This window comes from Geotrypetes seraphini, chromosome 9, assembly GCF_902459505.1.
Source record: "Geotrypetes seraphini chromosome 9, aGeoSer1.1, whole genome shotgun sequence".
Taxonomy (NCBI): domain Eukaryota; kingdom Metazoa; phylum Chordata; class Amphibia; order Gymnophiona; family Dermophiidae; genus Geotrypetes; species Geotrypetes seraphini.
The window spans coordinates 34,701,933-34,721,276 of NC_047092.1; the positions used below are offsets into that span (position 1 = coordinate 34,701,933).

At 30.7% G+C, this 19,344-nt stretch overlaps 2 protein-coding genes across 2 annotated transcripts in view; both read right to left on the reverse strand.

Annotated features, from left to right (window-relative positions):
* The window catches only part of LOC117366892 (mucin-19-like), a 200,096-nt gene extending 190,248 nt beyond the window's left edge, over window positions 1-9,848 (reverse strand). Inside the window, exons 1-27 of the mRNA XM_033958868.1 lie at window positions 9,801-9,848; window positions 9,690-9,723; window positions 9,324-9,356; window positions 8,959-8,991; window positions 8,565-8,597; window positions 8,218-8,250; window positions 7,858-7,890; window positions 7,464-7,496; window positions 7,104-7,136; window positions 6,710-6,742; window positions 6,347-6,379; window positions 5,980-6,012; window positions 5,585-5,617; window positions 5,191-5,223; window positions 4,828-4,860; window positions 4,461-4,493; window positions 4,066-4,098; window positions 3,706-3,738; window positions 3,312-3,344; window positions 2,948-2,980; window positions 2,581-2,613; window positions 2,224-2,256; window positions 1,864-1,896; window positions 1,140-1,172; window positions 769-801; window positions 399-431; window positions 32-64 (exon numbers count right to left, since the gene is read on the reverse strand). Of these exons, the coding sequence (XP_033814759.1) occupies window positions 32-64; window positions 399-431; window positions 769-801; window positions 1,140-1,172; window positions 1,864-1,896; window positions 2,224-2,256; window positions 2,581-2,613; window positions 2,948-2,980; window positions 3,312-3,344; window positions 3,706-3,738; window positions 4,066-4,098; window positions 4,461-4,493; window positions 4,828-4,860; window positions 5,191-5,223; window positions 5,585-5,617; window positions 5,980-6,012; window positions 6,347-6,379; window positions 6,710-6,742; window positions 7,104-7,136; window positions 7,464-7,496; window positions 7,858-7,890; window positions 8,218-8,250; window positions 8,565-8,597; window positions 8,959-8,991; window positions 9,324-9,356; window positions 9,690-9,723; window positions 9,801-9,848 (907 nt within the window). The remainder of the gene's footprint in view (window positions 1-31; window positions 65-398; window positions 432-768; window positions 802-1,139; window positions 1,173-1,863; window positions 1,897-2,223; window positions 2,257-2,580; window positions 2,614-2,947; window positions 2,981-3,311; window positions 3,345-3,705; window positions 3,739-4,065; window positions 4,099-4,460; window positions 4,494-4,827; window positions 4,861-5,190; window positions 5,224-5,584; window positions 5,618-5,979; window positions 6,013-6,346; window positions 6,380-6,709; window positions 6,743-7,103; window positions 7,137-7,463; window positions 7,497-7,857; window positions 7,891-8,217; window positions 8,251-8,564; window positions 8,598-8,958; window positions 8,992-9,323; window positions 9,357-9,689; window positions 9,724-9,800) is intronic.
* A 201-nt stretch (window positions 9,849-10,049) lies between these two features.
* LOC117366893 (mucin-2-like) overlaps window positions 10,050-19,344 on the reverse strand; it is a 79,636-nt gene continuing 70,341 nt past the window's right edge. The window contains exons 69-83 of the mRNA XM_033958870.1: window positions 15,305-15,337; window positions 14,944-14,976; window positions 14,582-14,614; window positions 14,188-14,220; window positions 13,828-13,860; window positions 13,434-13,466; window positions 13,068-13,100; window positions 12,703-12,735; window positions 12,309-12,341; window positions 11,962-11,994; window positions 11,601-11,633; window positions 11,241-11,273; window positions 10,843-10,875; window positions 10,448-10,480; window positions 10,050-10,120 (exon numbers count right to left, since the gene is read on the reverse strand). Coding sequence (XP_033814761.1) covers window positions 10,050-10,120; window positions 10,448-10,480; window positions 10,843-10,875; window positions 11,241-11,273; window positions 11,601-11,633; window positions 11,962-11,994; window positions 12,309-12,341; window positions 12,703-12,735; window positions 13,068-13,100; window positions 13,434-13,466; window positions 13,828-13,860; window positions 14,188-14,220; window positions 14,582-14,614; window positions 14,944-14,976; window positions 15,305-15,337 — 533 coding nt within the window. The remainder of the gene's footprint in view (window positions 10,121-10,447; window positions 10,481-10,842; window positions 10,876-11,240; window positions 11,274-11,600; window positions 11,634-11,961; window positions 11,995-12,308; window positions 12,342-12,702; window positions 12,736-13,067; window positions 13,101-13,433; window positions 13,467-13,827; window positions 13,861-14,187; window positions 14,221-14,581; window positions 14,615-14,943; window positions 14,977-15,304; window positions 15,338-19,344) is intronic.

Here is a 19,344-nt window from a genome sequence, read left to right on the forward strand (position 1 = left end):
CTTTTTTTAAATGAACAATATTGAATATTACCTGTGGTTGTATCTGTAAGAGTGGTACTCCCTCCTAAAGAAACAACATAGTGCTAATTAGAATATTAGTCAAATGAGATCCTTTATCGATATACTGTTTAGACTTCTTACAACAAAAATAAAGAAATATGGAATGTTAAGTAATGATATTTCCTAAGCATTCTTAATCTCTTTCAAAGTTTACTTATATTATTGGATTTTATGTCCTGTCTTGAAAACACTTATGTAATGAATTTTTAATGGTTTTGAAAATCACATGTAGACTAGAAAAAGTAATCAGAATCAGTATCCAATGAATGAAGAATGAAGAATTTCTCATTGAGCTACATTAAGAAGACTTTTTTTAAATGAACAATATTGAATATTACCTGTGGTTGTATCTGTAAGAGTGGTACTCCCTCCTAAAGAAACAACATAGTGCTAATTAGAATATTAGTCAAATGAGATCCTTTCTCGATATAAGGTTTAGACTTCTTGCAAGCAAAAATGAAATAATATGGAATGTTAAGTAATGATATTTCCTAATCATTCTTAATTTCTTTCAAAGTTTACTTATATTATTGGATTTTATGTCCTGTCTTGAAAAGACTTATGTAATGAATTTTTAATGGTTTTGAAAATCACATGTAGACTAGGAAAAGTAATCAGAATCAATATCCAGTGAATGAAGAATGAAGAAGAATTTCTCTATTAGCTACATTAAGAAGACTTTTTTAAATGAACAATATTGAATATTACCTGTGGTTGTATCTGTAAGAGTGGTACTCCCTCCTAAAGAAACAACATAGTGCTAATTAGAATATTAGTCAAATGAGATCCTTTCTCGATATAAGGTTTAGACTTCTTGCAAGCAAAAATGAAATAATATGGAATGTTAAGTAATGATATTTCCTAATCATTCTTAATTTCTTTCAAAGTTTACTTATATTATTGGATTTTATGTCCTGTCTTGAAAAGACTTATGTAATGAATTTTTAATGGTTTTGAAAATCACATGAGAGACTAGGAAAATTAATCAGAGTCAGTATCTAATGAATGAAGAAAGAAGAAGAATTTCTCTATTAGCTACATTAAGAAGACTTTTTTAAATGAACAATATTGAATATTACCTGTGGTTGTATCTGTAAGAGTTGTACTCCCTCCTAAAGAAACAACATAGTACTAATTAAAATATTAGTCAAATGAGATCCTTCCTCAATATACAGTTTAGACTTCTTGCAAGCAAAAATGAAGAAATATGGAATGTTAAGTAATTATATTTCCTAATCATTCTTAATTTCTTTCAAAGTTTACTTATATTATTGGATTTTATGTCCTGTCTTGTAAAGTCTTATGTAATGAGATTTTAACGGATTTGAAAATCACAAGTAGAGTAGGAAAAGTTATCAGAATCAGTATCCAATGAATGAAGAATGAAGAATTTCTCAAAGAGCTAAATTAAGAAGACTTTTTAAATGAACAATATTTAATATTAACTGTGGTTATATCTGGAAGAGTGGTAGTCGCTCCTATAGAAACATTATGTTAATTAGAATATTATTGCAAATAAGATCCTTTCTCGATATAAGGTTTAGACTTCTTGCAAGCAAAAATGAAGCAAAATGTAATGTTAAGTAATATTTCCTAATCATTCTTAATTTCTTTCAAAGTTTACTTATATTTTGGGATTTTATATTCTGTCCTGATAAGACTTATATAATGAATTTTTAAAGGTTTGAAAATCACAAGTATGGTAGGAAAAGTAATCAGAATCAGAATCCAGTGAAGAATGAAGAATTTCTCTAATGGCTACATTAATAAGACTTTTTTTTAATGAACAATATTTAATATTACCTGTGGTTGTATCTGGAAGAGTGGTAGTCGCTCCTAAAGAAACATTATGTTAATTAGAATATTATTCAAATAAGATCCTTTCTCGATATAAGGTTTAGACTTCTTGCAATCAAAAATGAAGCAAAATGTAATGTTAAGTAATATTTCCTAATCATTCTTAATTTCTTTCAAAGTTTACTTATATTATTGGATTTTTTGTCCAGTCTCGAAAAGACTTATGTAATGAATTTTAAATGGAATTGAAAATCATATGTAGACTAGGAAAAGTAATCATAATCAGTATACAGTGAAGAATGAAGAAGAATTTCTCAAATAGGTACATTAATAAGACTTTTTAAAATGAACAATATTTAATATTACCTGTGGTTGTATCTGGAAGACTGGTAGTAGCTCCTATAGAAACATTATGTTAATTAGATATTATTCAAATAAGATCCTTTCTCGATATAAGGTTTAGACTTCTTGCAAGCAAAAAAGAAGCAAACTGGAATGTTAAGTAATATTTCCTAATCATTCTTAATTTCTTTCAAAGTTTACTTATATTATTGGATTTTATGTCCTGTCTTGTAAAGTCTTATGTAATGAGATTTTAACGGATTTGAAAATCACAAGTAGAGTAGGAAAAGTTATCAGAATCAGTATTCAGTGAAGGAAGAAGAATTTCTCAAATGGCTACATTAAGAAGACTTTTTTTTAATGAACAATATTTAATATTACCTGTAGTTGTATCTGGAAGAGTGGTAGTCGCTCCTAAAGAAACATTATGTTAATTAGAAAATTATTCAAATAAGATCCTTTCTCGATATAAGGTTTAGACCTCTTGCAAGCAAAAATGAAGAAATATGGAATGTTAAGTAATCGATATTTCCTATTCATTCTTAATTTCTTTCAAAATTTACTTAAATTATGGGATTTTATATTCTGTCCTGATAAGACTTATATAATGAATTTTTAAAGGTTTGAAAATCACAAGTAGGGTAGGAAAAGTAATCAGAATCAGTATCTAGTGAATGAAGAATGAAGAAGAATTTCTCAAATGGCTACATTAATAAAACTATTTTTAATGAACAATATTTAATATTACCTGTGGTTGTATCTGGAAGAGTGGTAGTAGCTCCTATAGAAACATTATGTTAATTAGAATATTATTAAAATAAGATCCTTTCTCGATATAAGGTTTAGACTTCTTGTAAGCAAAAATGAAGCAAACTGGAATGTTAAGTAATATTTTCTAATCATTCTTAATTTCTTTCAAAGTTTACTTATGTTATTGGATTTTATGTCCAGACTTGAAAAGAGTTATGTAATGAATTTTTAATGGAATTGAAAATCATATGAAGACTAGGAAAATGTAATCAGAATCAATGTACAGTGAATGAAGAATGAAGAAGAATTTCTCAAATGGCTACATTAAGAAGACTTTTTTAATGAACAATATTTAATATTACCTGTGGTTGTATCTGGAAGAGTGGTAGTCACTCCTATTGAAACATTATGTTAATTAGAATATTATTGAAATAAGAACCTTTCTCGATATAAGGTTTAGACTTCTTGCAAGCAAAAATGAAGTTAAATAGAATGTTAAGTAATATTTCCTAATCATTCTTAATTTCTTTCAAAGTTTACTTAAATTATTGGATTTAATGTCCAGTCTTGAAAAGACTTATGTAATGAATTTTAAATGGAATTGAAAAGTCTTATGTTATGAGTTTTTAACAGATTTGAAAATCACAAGTAGAGTAGGAAAAGTAATCAAAATCAGTATCCAGTGAATGAAGAATGAAGAATTTCTTAATTGGCTACATTAAGAAGACTTTTTTAATGAACAATATTTAATATTACCTGTGGTTGTATCTGGAAGAGTGGTAGTCGCTCCTAAAGAAACATTATGTTAATTAGAATATTATTCAAATAAGATCCATTCTCGATATAAGGTTTAGACTTCTTACAAGCAAAAATGAAGCAAAATGTAATGTTAAGTAATATTTCCTAATCATTCTTAATTTTTTTCAAAGTTTACTTATATTTTGGGATTTTATGTTCTGTCCTAAAAAGACTTATGTAATGAATTTGTAATGTAATTCAAAATCATATGTAGACTAGGAAAAGTAATCAAAATCAGTATCCAGTGAATGAAGAATGAAGAATTTCTCAATTGGCTACATTAAGAAGACTTTTTTAATGAACAATATTTAATATTACCTGTGGTTGTATCTGGAAGAGTGGTAGTCGCTCCTAAAGAAACATTATGTTAATTAGAATATTATTCAAATAAGATCCTTTCTCGATATAAGGTTTAGACTTCTTACAAGCAAAAATGAAGCAAAATGTAATGTTAAGTAATATTTCCTAATCATTCTTAATTTCTTTTAAAGTTTACTTAAATTATTGGATTTTATGTCCAGTCTTGAAAAGACTTATGTAATGAATTTTAAATGGAATTGAAAAGTCTTATGTTATGAGTTTTTAACAGATTTGAAAATCACAAGTAGAGTAGGAAAAGTAATCAAAATCAGTATCCAGTGAATGAAGAATGAAGAATTTCTTAATTGGCTACATTAAGAAGACTTTTTTTAATGAACAATATTTAATATTACCTGTGGTTGTATCTGGAAGAGTGGTAGTCGCTCCTAAAGAAACATTATGTTAATTAGAATATTATTCAAATAAGATCCTTTCTCGATATAAGGTTTAGACTTCATGCAAGCAATAATGAAGAAATATGGAATGTTAAGTAATGATATTTCCTAATCATTCTTAATTTCTTTCAAAGTTTACTTATATTATTGGATTTTATGTCATGTCTTGAAAAGTCTTATATAAAGAGTTTTTAACGGATTTGAAAATCACAAGTAGATTAGGAAAAGTAATCAGAATCAGTATCCAGTGAATGAAGAATAAAGAAGAATTTCTCAAATGGCTACATTAATAAGACTTTTTTTAAAGAACAATATTTAATATTACCTGTGGTAGTATCTGGAAGAGTGGTAGTCTCTCCTAAAGAAATATTATGTTAATTAGAAAATTATTCAAATAAGATCCTTTCTCGATATAAGGTTTAGACTTCATGCAAGCAATAATGAAGAAATATGGAATGTTAAGTAATGATATTTCCTAATCATTCTTAATTTCTTTCAAAGTTTACTTATATTATTGGATTTTTTGTCCAGTCTTGAAAAGACTTATATAATGAATTTTTAAAGGTTTGAAAATCACAAGTAGGGTAGGAAAAGTAATCAGAATCAGTATCTAGTGAATGAAGAATGAAGAATTTCTCAATTGGCTACATTAAGAAGACTTTTTTTAATGAACAATATTTAATATTACCTGTGGTTGTATCTGGAAGAGTGGTAGTCGCTCCTAAAGAAACATTATGTTAATTAGAATATTATTCAAATAAGATCCTTTCTCGATATAAGGTTTAGACTTCTTACAAGCAAAAATGAAGCAAAATGTAATGTTAAGTAATATTTCCTAATCATTCTTAATTTCTTTTAAAGTTTACTTAAATTATTGGATTTTATGTCCAGTCTTGAAAAGACTTATGTAATGAATTTTAAATGGAATTGAAAAGTCTTATGTTATGAGTTTTTAACAGATTTGAAAATCACAAGTAGAGTAGGAAAAGTAATCAAAATCAGTATCCAGTGAATGAAGAATGAAGAATTTCTTAATTGGCTACATTAAGAAGACTTTTTTAATGAACAATATTTAATATTACCTGTGGTTGTATCTGGAAGAGTGGTAGTCGCTCCTAAAGAAACATTATGTTAATTAGAATATTATTCAAATAAGATCCTTTCTCGATATAAGGTTTAGACTTCTTACAAGCAAAAATGAAGCAAAATGTAATGTTAAGTAATATTTCCTAATCATTCTTAATTTCTTTTAAAGTTTACTTAAATTATTGGATTTTATGTCCAGTCTTGAAAAGACTTATGTAATGAATTTTAAATGGAATTGAAAAGTCTTATGTTATGAGTTTTTAACAGATTTGAAAATCACAAGTAGAGTAGGAAAAGTAATCAAAATCAGTATCCAGTGAATGAAGAATGAAGAATTTCTTAATTGGCTACATTAAGAAGACTTTTTTTAATGAACAATATTTAATATTACCTGTGGTTGTATCTGGAAGAGTGGTAGTCGCTCCTAAAGAAACATTATGTTAATTAGAATATTATTCAAATAAGATCCTTTCTCGATATAAGGTTTAGACTTCATGCAAGCAATAATGAAGAAATATGGAATGTTAAGTAATGATATTTCCTAATCATTCTTAATTTCTTTCAAAGTTTACTTATATTATTGGATTTTATGTCATGTCTTGAAAAGTCTTATATAAAGAGTTTTTAACGGATTTGAAAATCACAAGTAGATTAGGAAAAGTAATCAGAATCAGTATCCAGTGAATGAAGAATAAAGAAGAATTTCTCAAATGGCTACATTAATAAGACTTTTTTTAAAGAACAATATTTAATATTACCTGTGGTAGTATCTGGAAGAGTGGTAGTCACTCCTAAAGAAATATTATGTTAATTAGAAAATTATTCAAATAAGATCCTTTCTCGATATAAGGTTTAGACTTCATGCAAGCAATAATGAAGAAATATGGAATGTTAAGTAATGATATTTCCTAATCATTCTTAATTTCTTTCAAAGTTTACTTATATTATTGGATTTTTTGTCCAGTCTTGAAAAGACTTATATAATGAATTTTTAAAGGTTTGAAAATCACAAGTAGGGTAGGAAAAGTAATCAGAATCAGTATCTAGTGAATGAAGAATGAAGAATTTCTCAATTGGCTACATTAAGAAGACTTTTTTTAATGAACAATATTTAATATTACCTGTGGTTGTATCTGGAAGAGTGGTAGTCGCTCCTAAAGAAACATTATGTTAATTAGAATATTATTCAAATAAGATCCTTTCTCGATATAAGGTTTAGACTTCTTACAAGCAAAAATGAAGCAAAATATAATGTTAAGTAATATTTCCTAATCATTCTTAATTTCTTTTAAAGTTTACTTAAATTATTGGATTTTATGTCCAGTCTTGAAAAGACTTATGTAATGAATTTTAAATGGAATTGAAAAGTCTTATGTTATGAGTTTTTAACAGATTTGAAAATCATAAGTAGAGTAGGAAAAGTAATCAAAATCAGTATCCAGTGAATGAAGAATGAAGAATTTCTTAATTGGCTACATTAAGAAAACTTTTTTAATGAACAATATTTAATATTACCTGTGGTTGTATCTGGAAGAGTGGTAGTCGCTCCTAAAGAAACATTATGTTAATTAGAATATTATTCAAATAAGATCCATTCTCGATATAAGGTTTAGACTTCTTACAAGCAAAAATGAAGCAAAATGTAATGTTAAGTAATATTTCCTAATCATTCTTAATTTTTTTCAAAGTTTACTTATATTTTGGGATTTTATGTTCTGTCCTAAAAAGACTTATGTAATGAATTTGTAATGTAATTCAAAATCATATGTAGACTAGGAAAAGTAATCAAAATCAGTATCCAGTGAATGAAGAATGAAGAATTTCTCAATTGGCTACATTAAGAAGACTTTTTTAATGAACAATATTTAATATTACCTGTGGTTGTATCTGGAAGAGTGGTAGTCGCTCCTAAAGAAACATTATGTTAATTAGAATATTATTCAAATAAGATCCTTTCTCGATATAAGGTTTAGACTTCTTACAAGCAAAAATGAAGCAAAATGTAATGTTAAGTAATATTTCCTAATCATTCTTAATTTCTTTTAAAGTTTACTTAAATTATTGGATTTTATGTCCAGTCTTGAAAAGACTTATGTAATGAATTTTAAATGGAATTGAAAAGTCTTATGTTATGAGTTTTTAACAGATTTGAAAATCACAAGTAGAGTAGGAAAAGTAATCAAAATCAGTATCCAGTGAATGAAGAATGAAGAATTTCTTAATTGGCTACATTAAGAAAACTTTTTTAATGAACAATATTTAATATTACCTGTGGTTGTATCTGGAAGAGTGGTAGTCGCTCCTAAAGAAACATTATGTTAATTAGAATATTATTCAAATAAGATCCATTCTCGATATAAGGTTTAGACTTCTTACAAGCAAAAATGAAGCAAAATGTAAAGTTAAGTAATATTTCCTAATCATTCTTAATTTTTTTCAAAGTTTACTTATATTTTGGGATTTTATGTTCTGTCCTAAAAAGACTTATGTAATGAATTTGTAATGTAATTCAAAATCATATGTAGACTAGGAAAAGTAATCAAAATCAGTATCCAGTGAATGAAGAATGAAGAATTTCTTAATTGGCTACATTAAGAAAACTTTTTTAATGAACAATATTTAATATTACCTGTGGTTGTATCTGGAAGAGTGGTAGTCGCTCCTATAGAAACATTATGTTAATTAGAATATTATTGAAATAAGATGCTTTCTCGATATAAGGTTTAGACTTCTTGCAAGCAAAAATGAAGCAAAATGTAATGTTAAGTAATATTTCCTAATCATTCTTAATTTCTTTCAAAGTTTACTTATATTTTGGGATTTTATGTTCTGTCCTGATAAGACTTATATAATGAATTTTTAAAGGTTTGAAAATCAAAAGTAGGGTACGAATCAGTATCTAGTGAATGAAGAATGAAGAATTTCTCAATTGGCTACATTAAGAAGACTTTTTTAATGAACAATATTTAATATTACCTGTAGTTGTATCTGGAAGAGTGGTAGTCGCTCCTAAAGAAACATTATGTTAATTAGAATATTATTCAAATAAGATCCTTTCTCGATATAAGGTTTAGACTTCTTACAAGCAAAAATGAAGCAAAATGTAATGTTAAGTAATATTTCCTAATCATTCTTAATTTCTTTTAAAGTTTACTTAAATTATTGGATTTTATGTCCAGTCTTGAAAAGACTTATGTAATGAATTTTAAATGGGATTGAAAAGTCTTATGTTATGAGTTTTTAACAGATTTGAAAATCACAAGTAGAGTAGGAAAAGTAATCAGAATCAGTATCCAGTGAATGAAGAATGAAGAATTTCTTAATTGGCTACATTAAGAAGACTTTTTTAATGAACAATATTTAATATTACCTGTGGTTGTATCTGGAAGAGTGGTAGTCGCTCCTATAGAAACATTATGTTAATTAGAATATTATTCAAATAAGATTCTTTCTCGATATAAGGTTTAGACTTCTTACAAGCAAAAATGAAGCAAACTGGAATGTTAAGTAATATTTCCTAATCATTCTTAATTTCTTTAAAAGTTTAATTATGTTATTGGTTTTTATGTCCAGTCTTGAAAAGAGTTATGTAATGAATTTTAAATGGAATTGAAAATCATATGTAGACTAGGAAAATGTAATTAGAATCAGTATACAGTGAATGAAGAATAAAGAAGAATTTCTCAAATGGCTACATTAATAAGACTTTTCTTAAAGAACAATATTTAATATTACCTGTGGTAGTATCTGGAAGAGTGGTAGTCGCTCCTAAAGAAACATTATGTTAATTAGAAAATTATTCAAATAAGATCCTTTCTCGATATAAGGTTTAGACTTCTTGCAAGCAAAAATGAAGAAATATGGAATGTTAAGTAATGATATTTCCTTATCATTCTTAATTTCTTTCAAAGTTTACTTATATTATTGGATTTTTTGTCCAGTCTTGAAAAGACTTATATAATGAATTTTTAAAGGTTTGAAAATCACAAGTAGGGTAGGAAAAGTAATCAGAATCAGTATCTAGTGAATGAAGAATGAAGAAGAATTTCTCAAATGGCTACATTAATAAAACTATTTTTAATGAACAATATTTAATATTACCTGTGGTTGTATCTGGAAGAGTGGTAGTCAGCTCCTATTAGAAACATTATGTTAATTAGAATATTATTGAAAATAAGAATCCTTTCTCGATATAAGGTTTAGACTTCTTGCAAGCAAAAATGAAGTTAAATAGAATGTTAAGTAATATTTCCTAATCATTCTTAATTTCTTTCAAAGTTTACTTAAATTATTGGATTTAATGTCCAGTCTTGAAAAGACTTATGTAATGAATTTTAAATGGAATTGAAAAGTCTTATGTTATGAGTTTTTAACAGATTTGAAAATCACAAGTAGAGTAGGAAAAGTAATCAAAATCAGTATCCAGTGAATGAAGAATGAAGAATTTCTTAATTGGCTACATTAAGAAAACTTTTTTAATGAACAATATTTAATATTACCTGTGGTTGTATCTGGAAGAGTGGTAGTCGCTCCTAAAGAAACATTATGTTAATTAGAATATTATTCAAATAAGATCCATTCTCGATATAAGGTTTAGACTTCTTACAAGCAAAAATGAAGCAAAATGTAATGTTAAGTAATATTTCCTAATCATTCTTAATTTTTTTCAAAGTTTACTTATATTTTGGGATTTTATGTTCTGTCCTAAAAAGACTTATGTAATGAATTTGTAATGTAATTCAAAATCATATGTAGACTAGGAAAAGTAATCAAAATCAGTATCCAGTGAATGAAGAATGAAGAATTTCTCAATTGGCTACATTAAGAAGACTTTTTTAATGAACAATATTTAATATTACCTGTGGTTGTATCTGGAAGAGTGGTAGTCGCTCCTAAAGAAACATTATGTTAATTAGAATATTATTCAAATAAGATCCTTTCTCGATATAAGGTTTAGACTTCTTACAAGCAAAAATGAAGCAAAATGTAATGTTAAGTAATATTTCCTAATCATTCTTAATTTCTTTTAAAGTTTACTTAAATTATTGGATTTTATGTCCAGTCTTGAAAAGACTTATGTAATGAATTTTAAATGGAATTGAAAAGTCTTATGTTATGAGTTTTTAACAGATTTGAAAATCACAAGTAGAGTAGGAAAAGTAATCAAAATCAGTATCCAGTGAATGAAGAATGAAGAATTTCTTAATTGGCTACATTAAGAAGACTTTTTTTAATGAACAATATTTAATATTACCTGTGGTTGTATCTGGAAGAGTGGTAGTCGCTCCTAAAGAAACATTATGTTAATTAGAATATTATTCAAATAAGATCCATTTCTCGATATAAGGTTTAGACTTCATGCAAGCAATAATGAAGAAATATGGAATGTTAAGTAATGATATTTCCTAATCATTCTTAATTTCTTTCAAAGTTTACTTATATTATTGGATTTTATGTCCTGTCTTGAAAAGACTTATGTAATGAATTTTAAATGGAATTGAAAAGTCTTATGTTATGAGTTTTTAACAGATTTGAAAATCACAAGTAGAGTAGGAAAAGTAATCAAAATCAGTATCCAGTGAATGAAGAATGAAGAATTTCTTAATTGGCTACATTAAGAAAACTTTTTTAATGAACAATATTTAATATTACCTGTGGTTGTATCTGGAAGAGTGGTAGTCGCTCCTAAAGAAACATTATGTTAATTAGAATATTATTCAAATAAGATCCATTCTCGATATAAGGTTTAGACTTCTTACAAGCAAAAATGAAGCAAAATGTAAAGTTAAGTAATATTTCCTAATCATTCTTAATTTTTTTCAAAGTTTACTTATATTTTGGGATTTTATGTTCTGTCCTAAAAAGACTTATGTTATGAGTTTTTAACAGATTTGAAAATCACAAGTAGAGTAGGAAAAGTAATCAAAATCAGTATCCAGTGAATGAAGAATGAAGAATTTCTTAATTGGCTACATTAAGAAAACTTTTTTAATGAACAATATTTAATATTACCTGTGGTTGTATCTGGAAGAGTGGTAGTCGCTCCTAAAGAAACATTATGTTAATTAGAATATTATTCAAATAAGATCCATTCTCGATATAAGGTTTAGACTTCTTACAAGCAAAAATGAAGCAAAATGTAAATGTTAAGTAATATTTCCTAATCATTCTTAATTTTTTTCAAAGTTTACTTATATTTTGGGATTTTATGTTCTGTCCTAAAAAGACTTATGTAATGAATTTGTAATGTAATTCAAAATCATATGTAGACTAGGAAAAGTAATCAAAATCAGTATCCAGTGAATGAAGAATGAAGAATTTCTTAATTGGCTACATTAAGAAAACTTTTTTAATGAACAATATTTAATATTACCTGTGGTTGTATCTGGAAGAGTGGTAGTCGCTCCTATAGAAACATTATGTTAATTAGAATATTATTGAAATAAGATGCTTTCTCGATATAAGGTTTAGACTTCTTGCAAGCAAAAATGAAGCAAAATGTAATGTTAAGTAATATTTCCTAATCATTCTTAATTTCTTTCAAAGTTTACTTATATTTTGGGATTTTATGTTCTGTCCTGATAAGACTTATATAATGAATTTTTAAAGGTTTGAAAATCAAAAGTAGGGTACGAATCAGTATCTAGTGAATGAAGAATGAAGAATTTCTCAATTGGCTACATTAAGAAGACTTTTTTAATGAACAATATTTAATATTACCTGTAGTTGTATCTGGAAGAGTGGTAGTCGCTCCTAAAGAAACATTATGTTAATTAGAATATTATTCAAATAAGATCCTTTCTCGATATAAGGTTTAGACTTCTTACAAGCAAAAATGAAGCAAAATGTAATGTTAAGTAATATTTCCTAATCATTCTTAATTTCTTTTAAAGTTTACTTAAATTATTGGATTTTATGTCCAGTCTTGAAAAGACTTATGTAATGAATTTTAAATGGGATTGAAAAGTCTTATGTTATGAGTTTTTAACAGATTTGAAAATCACAAGTAGAGTAGGAAAAGTAATCAGAATCAGTATCCAGTGAATGAAGAATGAAGAATTTCTTAATTGGCTACATTAAGAAGACTTTTTTAATGAACAATATTTAATATTACCTGTGGTTGTATCTGGAAGAGTGGTAGTCGCTCCTATAGAAACATTATGTTAATTAGAATATTATTCAAATAAGATTCTTTCTCGATATAAGGTTTAGACTTCTTACAAGCAAAAATGAAGCAAACTGGAATGTTAAGTAATATTTCCTAATCATTCTTAATTTCTTTAAAAGTTTAATTATGTTATTGGTTTTTATGTCCAGTCTTGAAAAGAGTTATGTAATGAATTTTAAATGGAATTGAAAATCATATGTAGACTAGGAAAATGTAATTAGAATCAGTATACAGTGAATGAAGAATAAAGAAGAATTTCTCAAATGGCTACATTAATAAGACTTTTCTTAAAGAACAATATTTAATATTACCTGTGGTAGTATCTGGAAGAGTGGTAGTCGCTCCTAAAGAAACATTATGTTAATTAGAAAATTATTCAAATAAGATCCTTTCTCGATATAAGGTTTAGACTTCTTGCAAGCAAAAATGAAGAAATATGGAATGTTAAGTAATGATATTTCCTTATCATTCTTAATTTCTTTCAAAGTTTACTTATATTATTGGATTTTTTGTCCAGTCTTGAAAAGACTTATATAATGAATTTTTAAAGGTTTGAAAATCACAAGTAGGGTAGGAAAAGTAATCAGAATCAGTATCTAGTGAATGAAGAATGAAGAAGAATTTCTCAAATGGCTACATTAATAAAACTATTTTTAATGAACAATATTTAATATTACCTGTGGTTGTATCTGGAAGAGTGGTAGTAGCTCCTATAGAAACATTATGTTAATTAGAATATTATTAAAATAAGATCCTTTCTCGATATAAGGTTTAGACTTCTTGCAAGCAAAAATGAAGTTAAATAGAATGTTAAGTAATATTTCCTAATCATTCTTAATTTCTTTCAAAGTTTACTTAAATTATTGGATTTAATGTCCAGTCTTGAAAAGACTTATATAATGAATTTTAAATGGAATTGAAAAGTCTTATGTTATGAGTTTTTAACAGATTTGAAAATCATAAGTAGAGTAGGAAAAGTAATCAAAATCAGTATCCAGTGAATGAAGAATGAAGAATTTCTTAATTGGCTACATTAAGAAAACTTTTTTAATGAACAATATTTAATATTACCTGTGGTTGTATCTGGAAGAGTGGTAGTCGCTCCTAAAGAAACATTATGTTAATTAGAATATTATTCAAATAAGATCCATTCTCGATATAAGGTTTAGACTTCTTACAAGCAAAAATGAAGCAAAATGTAATGTTAAGTAATATTTCCTAATCATTCTTAATTTTTTTCAAAGTTTACTTATATTTTGGGATTTTATGTTCTGTCCTAAAAAGACTTATGTAATGAATTTGTAATGTAATTCAAAATCATATGTAGACTAGGAAAAGTAATCAAAATCAGTATCCAGTGAATGAAGAATGAAGAATTTCTCAATTGGCTACATTAAGAAGACTTTTTTAATGAACAATATTTAATATTACCTGTGGTTGTATCTGGAAGAGTGGTAGTCGCTCCTAAAGAAACATTATGTTAATTAGAATATTATTCAAATAAGATCCTTTCTCGATATAAGGTTTAGACTTCTTACAAGCAAAAATGAAGCAAAATGTAATGTTAAGTAATATTTCCTAATCATTCTTAATTTCTTTTAAAGTTTACTTAAATTATTGGATTTTATGTCCAGTCTTGAAAAGACTTATGTAATGAATTTTAAATGGAATTGAAAAGTCTTATGTTATGAGTTTTTAACAGATTTGAAAATCATAAGTAGAGTAGGAAAAGTAATCAAAATCAGTATCCAGTGAATGAAGAATGAAGAATTTCTTAATTGGCTACATTAAGAAGACTTTTTTAATGAACAATATTTAATATTACCTGTGGTTGTATCTGGAAGAGTGGTAGTCGCTCCTAAAGAAACATTATGTTAATTAGAATATTATTCAAATAAGATCCTTTCTCGATATAAGGTTTAGACTTCATGCAAGCAATAATGAAGAAATATGGAATGTTAAGTAATGATATTTCCTAATCATTCTTAATTTCTTTCAAAGTTTACTTATATTATTGGATTTTATGTCATGTCTTGAAAAGTCTTATATAAAGAGTTTTTAAAGGTTTGAAAATCACAAGTAGGGTAGGAAAAGTAATCAGAATCAGTATCTAGTGAATGAAGAATGAAGAATTTCTCAATTGGCTACATTAAGAAGACTTTTTTAATGAACAATATTTAATATTACCTGTGGTTGTATCTGGAAGAGTGGTAGTCGCTCCTAAAGAAACATTATGTTAATTAGAAATATTATTCAAATAAGATCCTTTCTCGATATAAGGTTTAGACTTCTTACAAGCAAAAATGAAGCAAAATGTAAAGTTAAGTAATATTTCCTAATCATTCTTAATTTTTTTCAAAGTTTACTTATATTTTGGGATTTTATGTTCTGTCCTAAAAAGACTTATGTAATGAATTTGTAATGTAATTCAAAATCATATGTAGACTAGGAAAAGTAATCAAAATCAGTATCCAGTGAATGAAGAATGAAGAATTTCTTAATTGGCTACATTAAGAAAACTTTTTTAATGAACAATATTTAATATTACCTGTGGTTGTATCTGGAAGAGTGGTAGTCGCTCCTATAGAAACATTATGTTAATTAGAATATTATTGAAATAAGATGCTTTCTCGATATAAGGTTTAGACTTCTTGCAAGCAAAAATGAAGCAAAATGTAATGTTAAGTAATATTTCCTAATCATTCTTAATTTCTTTCAAAGTTTACTTATATTTTGGGATTTTATGTTCTGTCCTGATAAGACTTATATAAAAAAGGCCACACAGCTAATCTGGGTGGCCAATAACAGTGGGCGATATCAAAGGCCAAAGTATTTAAAAAAAAAAAAAAAAAGGGAGGTGGAATGGGGGTTGGAAAGAAGAGTGAAGGGTTAGCAACAGGGAAGATAATTTTGATTGGTTAAAGATAAGAGCAGGGGATTGGAGGAAAGGAATAAGGGTGTTGCTGGGGCTGAGGAGAGTAGAAAAGAAATTTGAGGGATAAATTCACGGAGGAAAGAGCTAGGGAGGAGAGGAAAGGGTTTTCAGTTTGGGGTATAGTGGTTTTTGAACTTACTGGATTGTTGGTGGTATTAAAGAAGGATTCGTTTTGTCGTGCAGAGTCCGAAGTCCGAGTTGTGTGTGGAGGTTTCACTCCTCCTTCATACTCCCCCTCCCCTTCTGTGTCGCTGGGGTAAGTGACATCTTCTGGCCTTGTTCGTTTTTCGACTGCACCGGCTGTTGTTTGTGTGCAGGACAACGTGTTTTCGTCGGGCCACAAGCACTGCCTAGGGCGGGATCGGGTTACCGATTACGGGGGTGGAGTTTCCTGTCGGCGGCGTGTCTCTCACACGGAAGGGGGGAGCTTTGGTTTCGTGCCGAAGGGGGAGTCCGGACAGGGGCTTTCAGGTAATTTAGTAATTTTCTCAGCGTTTCGGGCAGGTTCGGGTGTTAGTGGTGTGGTTTGCTTGTGTTGCAGACGGGTCCGGTTGGGAGGTCATTGCAGTCTGAGGGATATATTTGTTAAAATATTGTGCTGGTCAGAATTTTCTTTTCAGGGCACATGAGTCTGTGTGCAAGTTGCGTGTGAATAGGGCAGTGATTCATTGTATTAGTTTGAGTGACATTGTGACTGAGTGGAACCAGGATTATAACTTGTTTTCCACGGGTGGGTTTTTTATTCATTGAGGTGCGGGATGGGTGGGGTGAAAAAACCAGGTGTTAGTGGTAAGCAGAGAGTGACTGGGGGAAAGCAGGGTCAGTCTGTGGTTGGGAAAAGGGTTCAATTGAATACAGGTAAGCAGCAGCCTAAAGGGCGGTCGGCTGGTGCTGGACGGGCTAGACCGGCCAGGCAAGCTGCAAGGAAGGCTGTTCCGGTGACTGCAGCGCCTGGTAACACAGCAGAGATATCTCAGACATGTGATGTCGAGCCAGTTCCGGTCCCGGACACTGTCGAGGCTGCGAGTGAAGAAGTTGCTGTTGCCAGTACCAGTGTTGCAGCGATACCGCGGACATCTGGTGAGTTGGTTCATTCTTTACTCTCTGCGTTAGGAGAGGTGCGGGGGGGTGATTTGGGTGTGTCCTCACAGGAGGGACATTCGATTGGGTTACAGCATACGGGTAAAAAGGCATTGCGAAAAAGTTTAAGGGATAAAAAGTTTTTGAAGCGCCTGCGCCATGTAGTAAAGCGTATGGATCGTGAGAAGCGTCAGCGACATATGGTGGGGTCAGATCCTTTGTCCGTATGGGAGTCCTCAGACTCTTCTGGGTCCTCGCAGTCTTCTTCATCTTCTTCTTCTGAAGAGGAAGTGAGGGTTAGTTCTGTCCGGACGGCTGTTGGGGGGTTTCGCCCTAGTGTCGGTGGTGCCCCTGGTTTATCTAGAAAGGGGCATACATTATGTGATATTGCTCCGTTAGATTGTCATATTTCTCCTAAGTGGAAAAGGAAGATTTTGAGGGGCAAGTTTATTGATTTCTTCACTCTTTTGGCACGGGAAAATTCGGGGACTTATAATAAGGATAGTAGTAAAGAGGATGCCAAGAAAAAAGGTGGTCGGGTAGCAAAGAATATATTTAATTGGTTATTAGGATTTAATGTATTTGCTAGTGTGTTAGGTGAGGCTCGTCCTGATTTATATCCTGGGTTGTTGCGTTATGCCGATCTCATTTTGAGGGCATACAGGACCTATGGGGGATGGTTTTGGCTTAATTATGACGAACAGTTTAGGAAAAGTCTAGTGCGTGATAAAGCGGATTGTTGGGGGGTACGGGATGTTGACCTGTGGCTAGCGGAGATGACTCCTTCCAGGGGGGTGTCCTTTCGGACCCTTGGTTCCGCAGGTGGTCAGTTTGGGAGTGGAAATTCACAGGGGGGATCGGGAGGTGCAGGTACTCGATGGGCTCCCGGGCCTGCGGGACCCTCGGCTGATGTGGGAGCAGGAAGGGGACTTAGTGGAAAAGGGGGTTTGGCGCCCCCAGCATGTTTTCAATTTAATGCAGGGCGCTGTACTCGCTCCACATGTCGCTTCAGACACTGTTGTAGTCAGTGTATGGGAGGCCACCCAGCCTTTCGTTGCCCGGGAGGCATGCAACCCGGTCGCGGGCAGTTTTTTGGAAATTCAGGGTCTTTTGCCACCAGGAGTGGTGGGCAAAGCTCCTTCCCCCATCAATAATACGATTTTGCAAATGTGGTTGCATGTGTATCCAAATAGGCGTGATGCTGATCTTTTGAGGGTTGGATTTTTTGAAGGTTTCCCAATACCGTTTGAGGGGCCGCCCTTGCGGCATCGCTCACGAAATTCTCACTCTGTAGCTTTGCATAGGGATGTTGTTTGTGCTAAGTTACAGAAAGAGCTCAGTTTGGGTAGGATTGCAGGGCCATTTAGGGTCCCTCCATTTCCAGATTTGGTGGTGTCCCCGTTAGGTATTATACCAAAGAAGGAACCTGGTTCTTTTCGGCTGATACACAATCTGTCTTACCCAGCAGGTGCCAGTGTTAATGATTTTATTGATCCACAGCTCTGTAGTGTACAATATGCCTCGTTTGATGAGGCGGTCGCTTTGGTGCGGAATTTTGGTAGAGGGTCCATGATGGCTAAGGCAGACATTGAATCAGCATTTCGTTTGTTGCCAGTACATCCCACTGCCTTTCCCTTGCTTGGTTTCCAATTTGAAGGTCAATATTATTTTGACAAATGTATGCCAATGGGATGTTCCATTTCTTGCAAATATTTTGAGGCATTCTCTACGTTTGTGCACTGGGTTGTCCAACAAGTAAGTGGGAGCAGTTCCATTGTCCATTATTTGGATGATTTCTTGTTTGTTGGGACTCCTAATTCCCAGGAATGTGCTGATTTGATGTCTGCCTTTAATGCGGTAGCAAACGCCTTAGGTATCCCGTTGGCTCAGGATAAGTGTGAAGGGCCTGTGACCTCTTTGATATTTTTAGGGATTGAATTAGACTCAGTTCGGATGGAATCCCGTTTGCCTTTACATAAAGTGCAAAAGTTAGTGGCAGCTATTGAATCAGCTTGTGCCAAAAGAAAATTGACGTTAAAGGAAATACAAACTTTGGTGGGCCATTTCAATTTTGCAGCTAGAGTTATTCCAATGGGGAGAGTATTTTCTAGGCGTTTGGCATTGTTGTCAGTAGGACTGAAGAGACATTATTATAAAGTGCGTTTGACAAGCGAGGTACGTCAGGATTTGAGATTGTGGCATTCATTTCTGTTGTCTTTTAATGGCGCCTGTATTTGGCAATCTGCGGTGGTTTCTAGTTCTGATCTTCAATTGTTTACAGATGCGTCTGGTGAGATTGGATTTGGCGTGTTTTTTGGCGGAGCCTGGTGTGCTCATCAGTGGCCGCATTGGTGGAGATCAGCTGGTCTGTGTACCAATATTGCATTGCTGGAGCTGTTTCCAGTGTGGGTAGCTTTGGATACTTGGGGGGCTCGTTTGGCTAACAAGAAAGTAGTCATATTTTCAGATAATGTAGCGGTGGTTTCCGCTCTTAATCGACAATCGGCAAAATGCCCTAAATTGATAGAGCTGCTGAGACTCGTTGTGCTAGCATGTTTGCATCTGAATGTGTG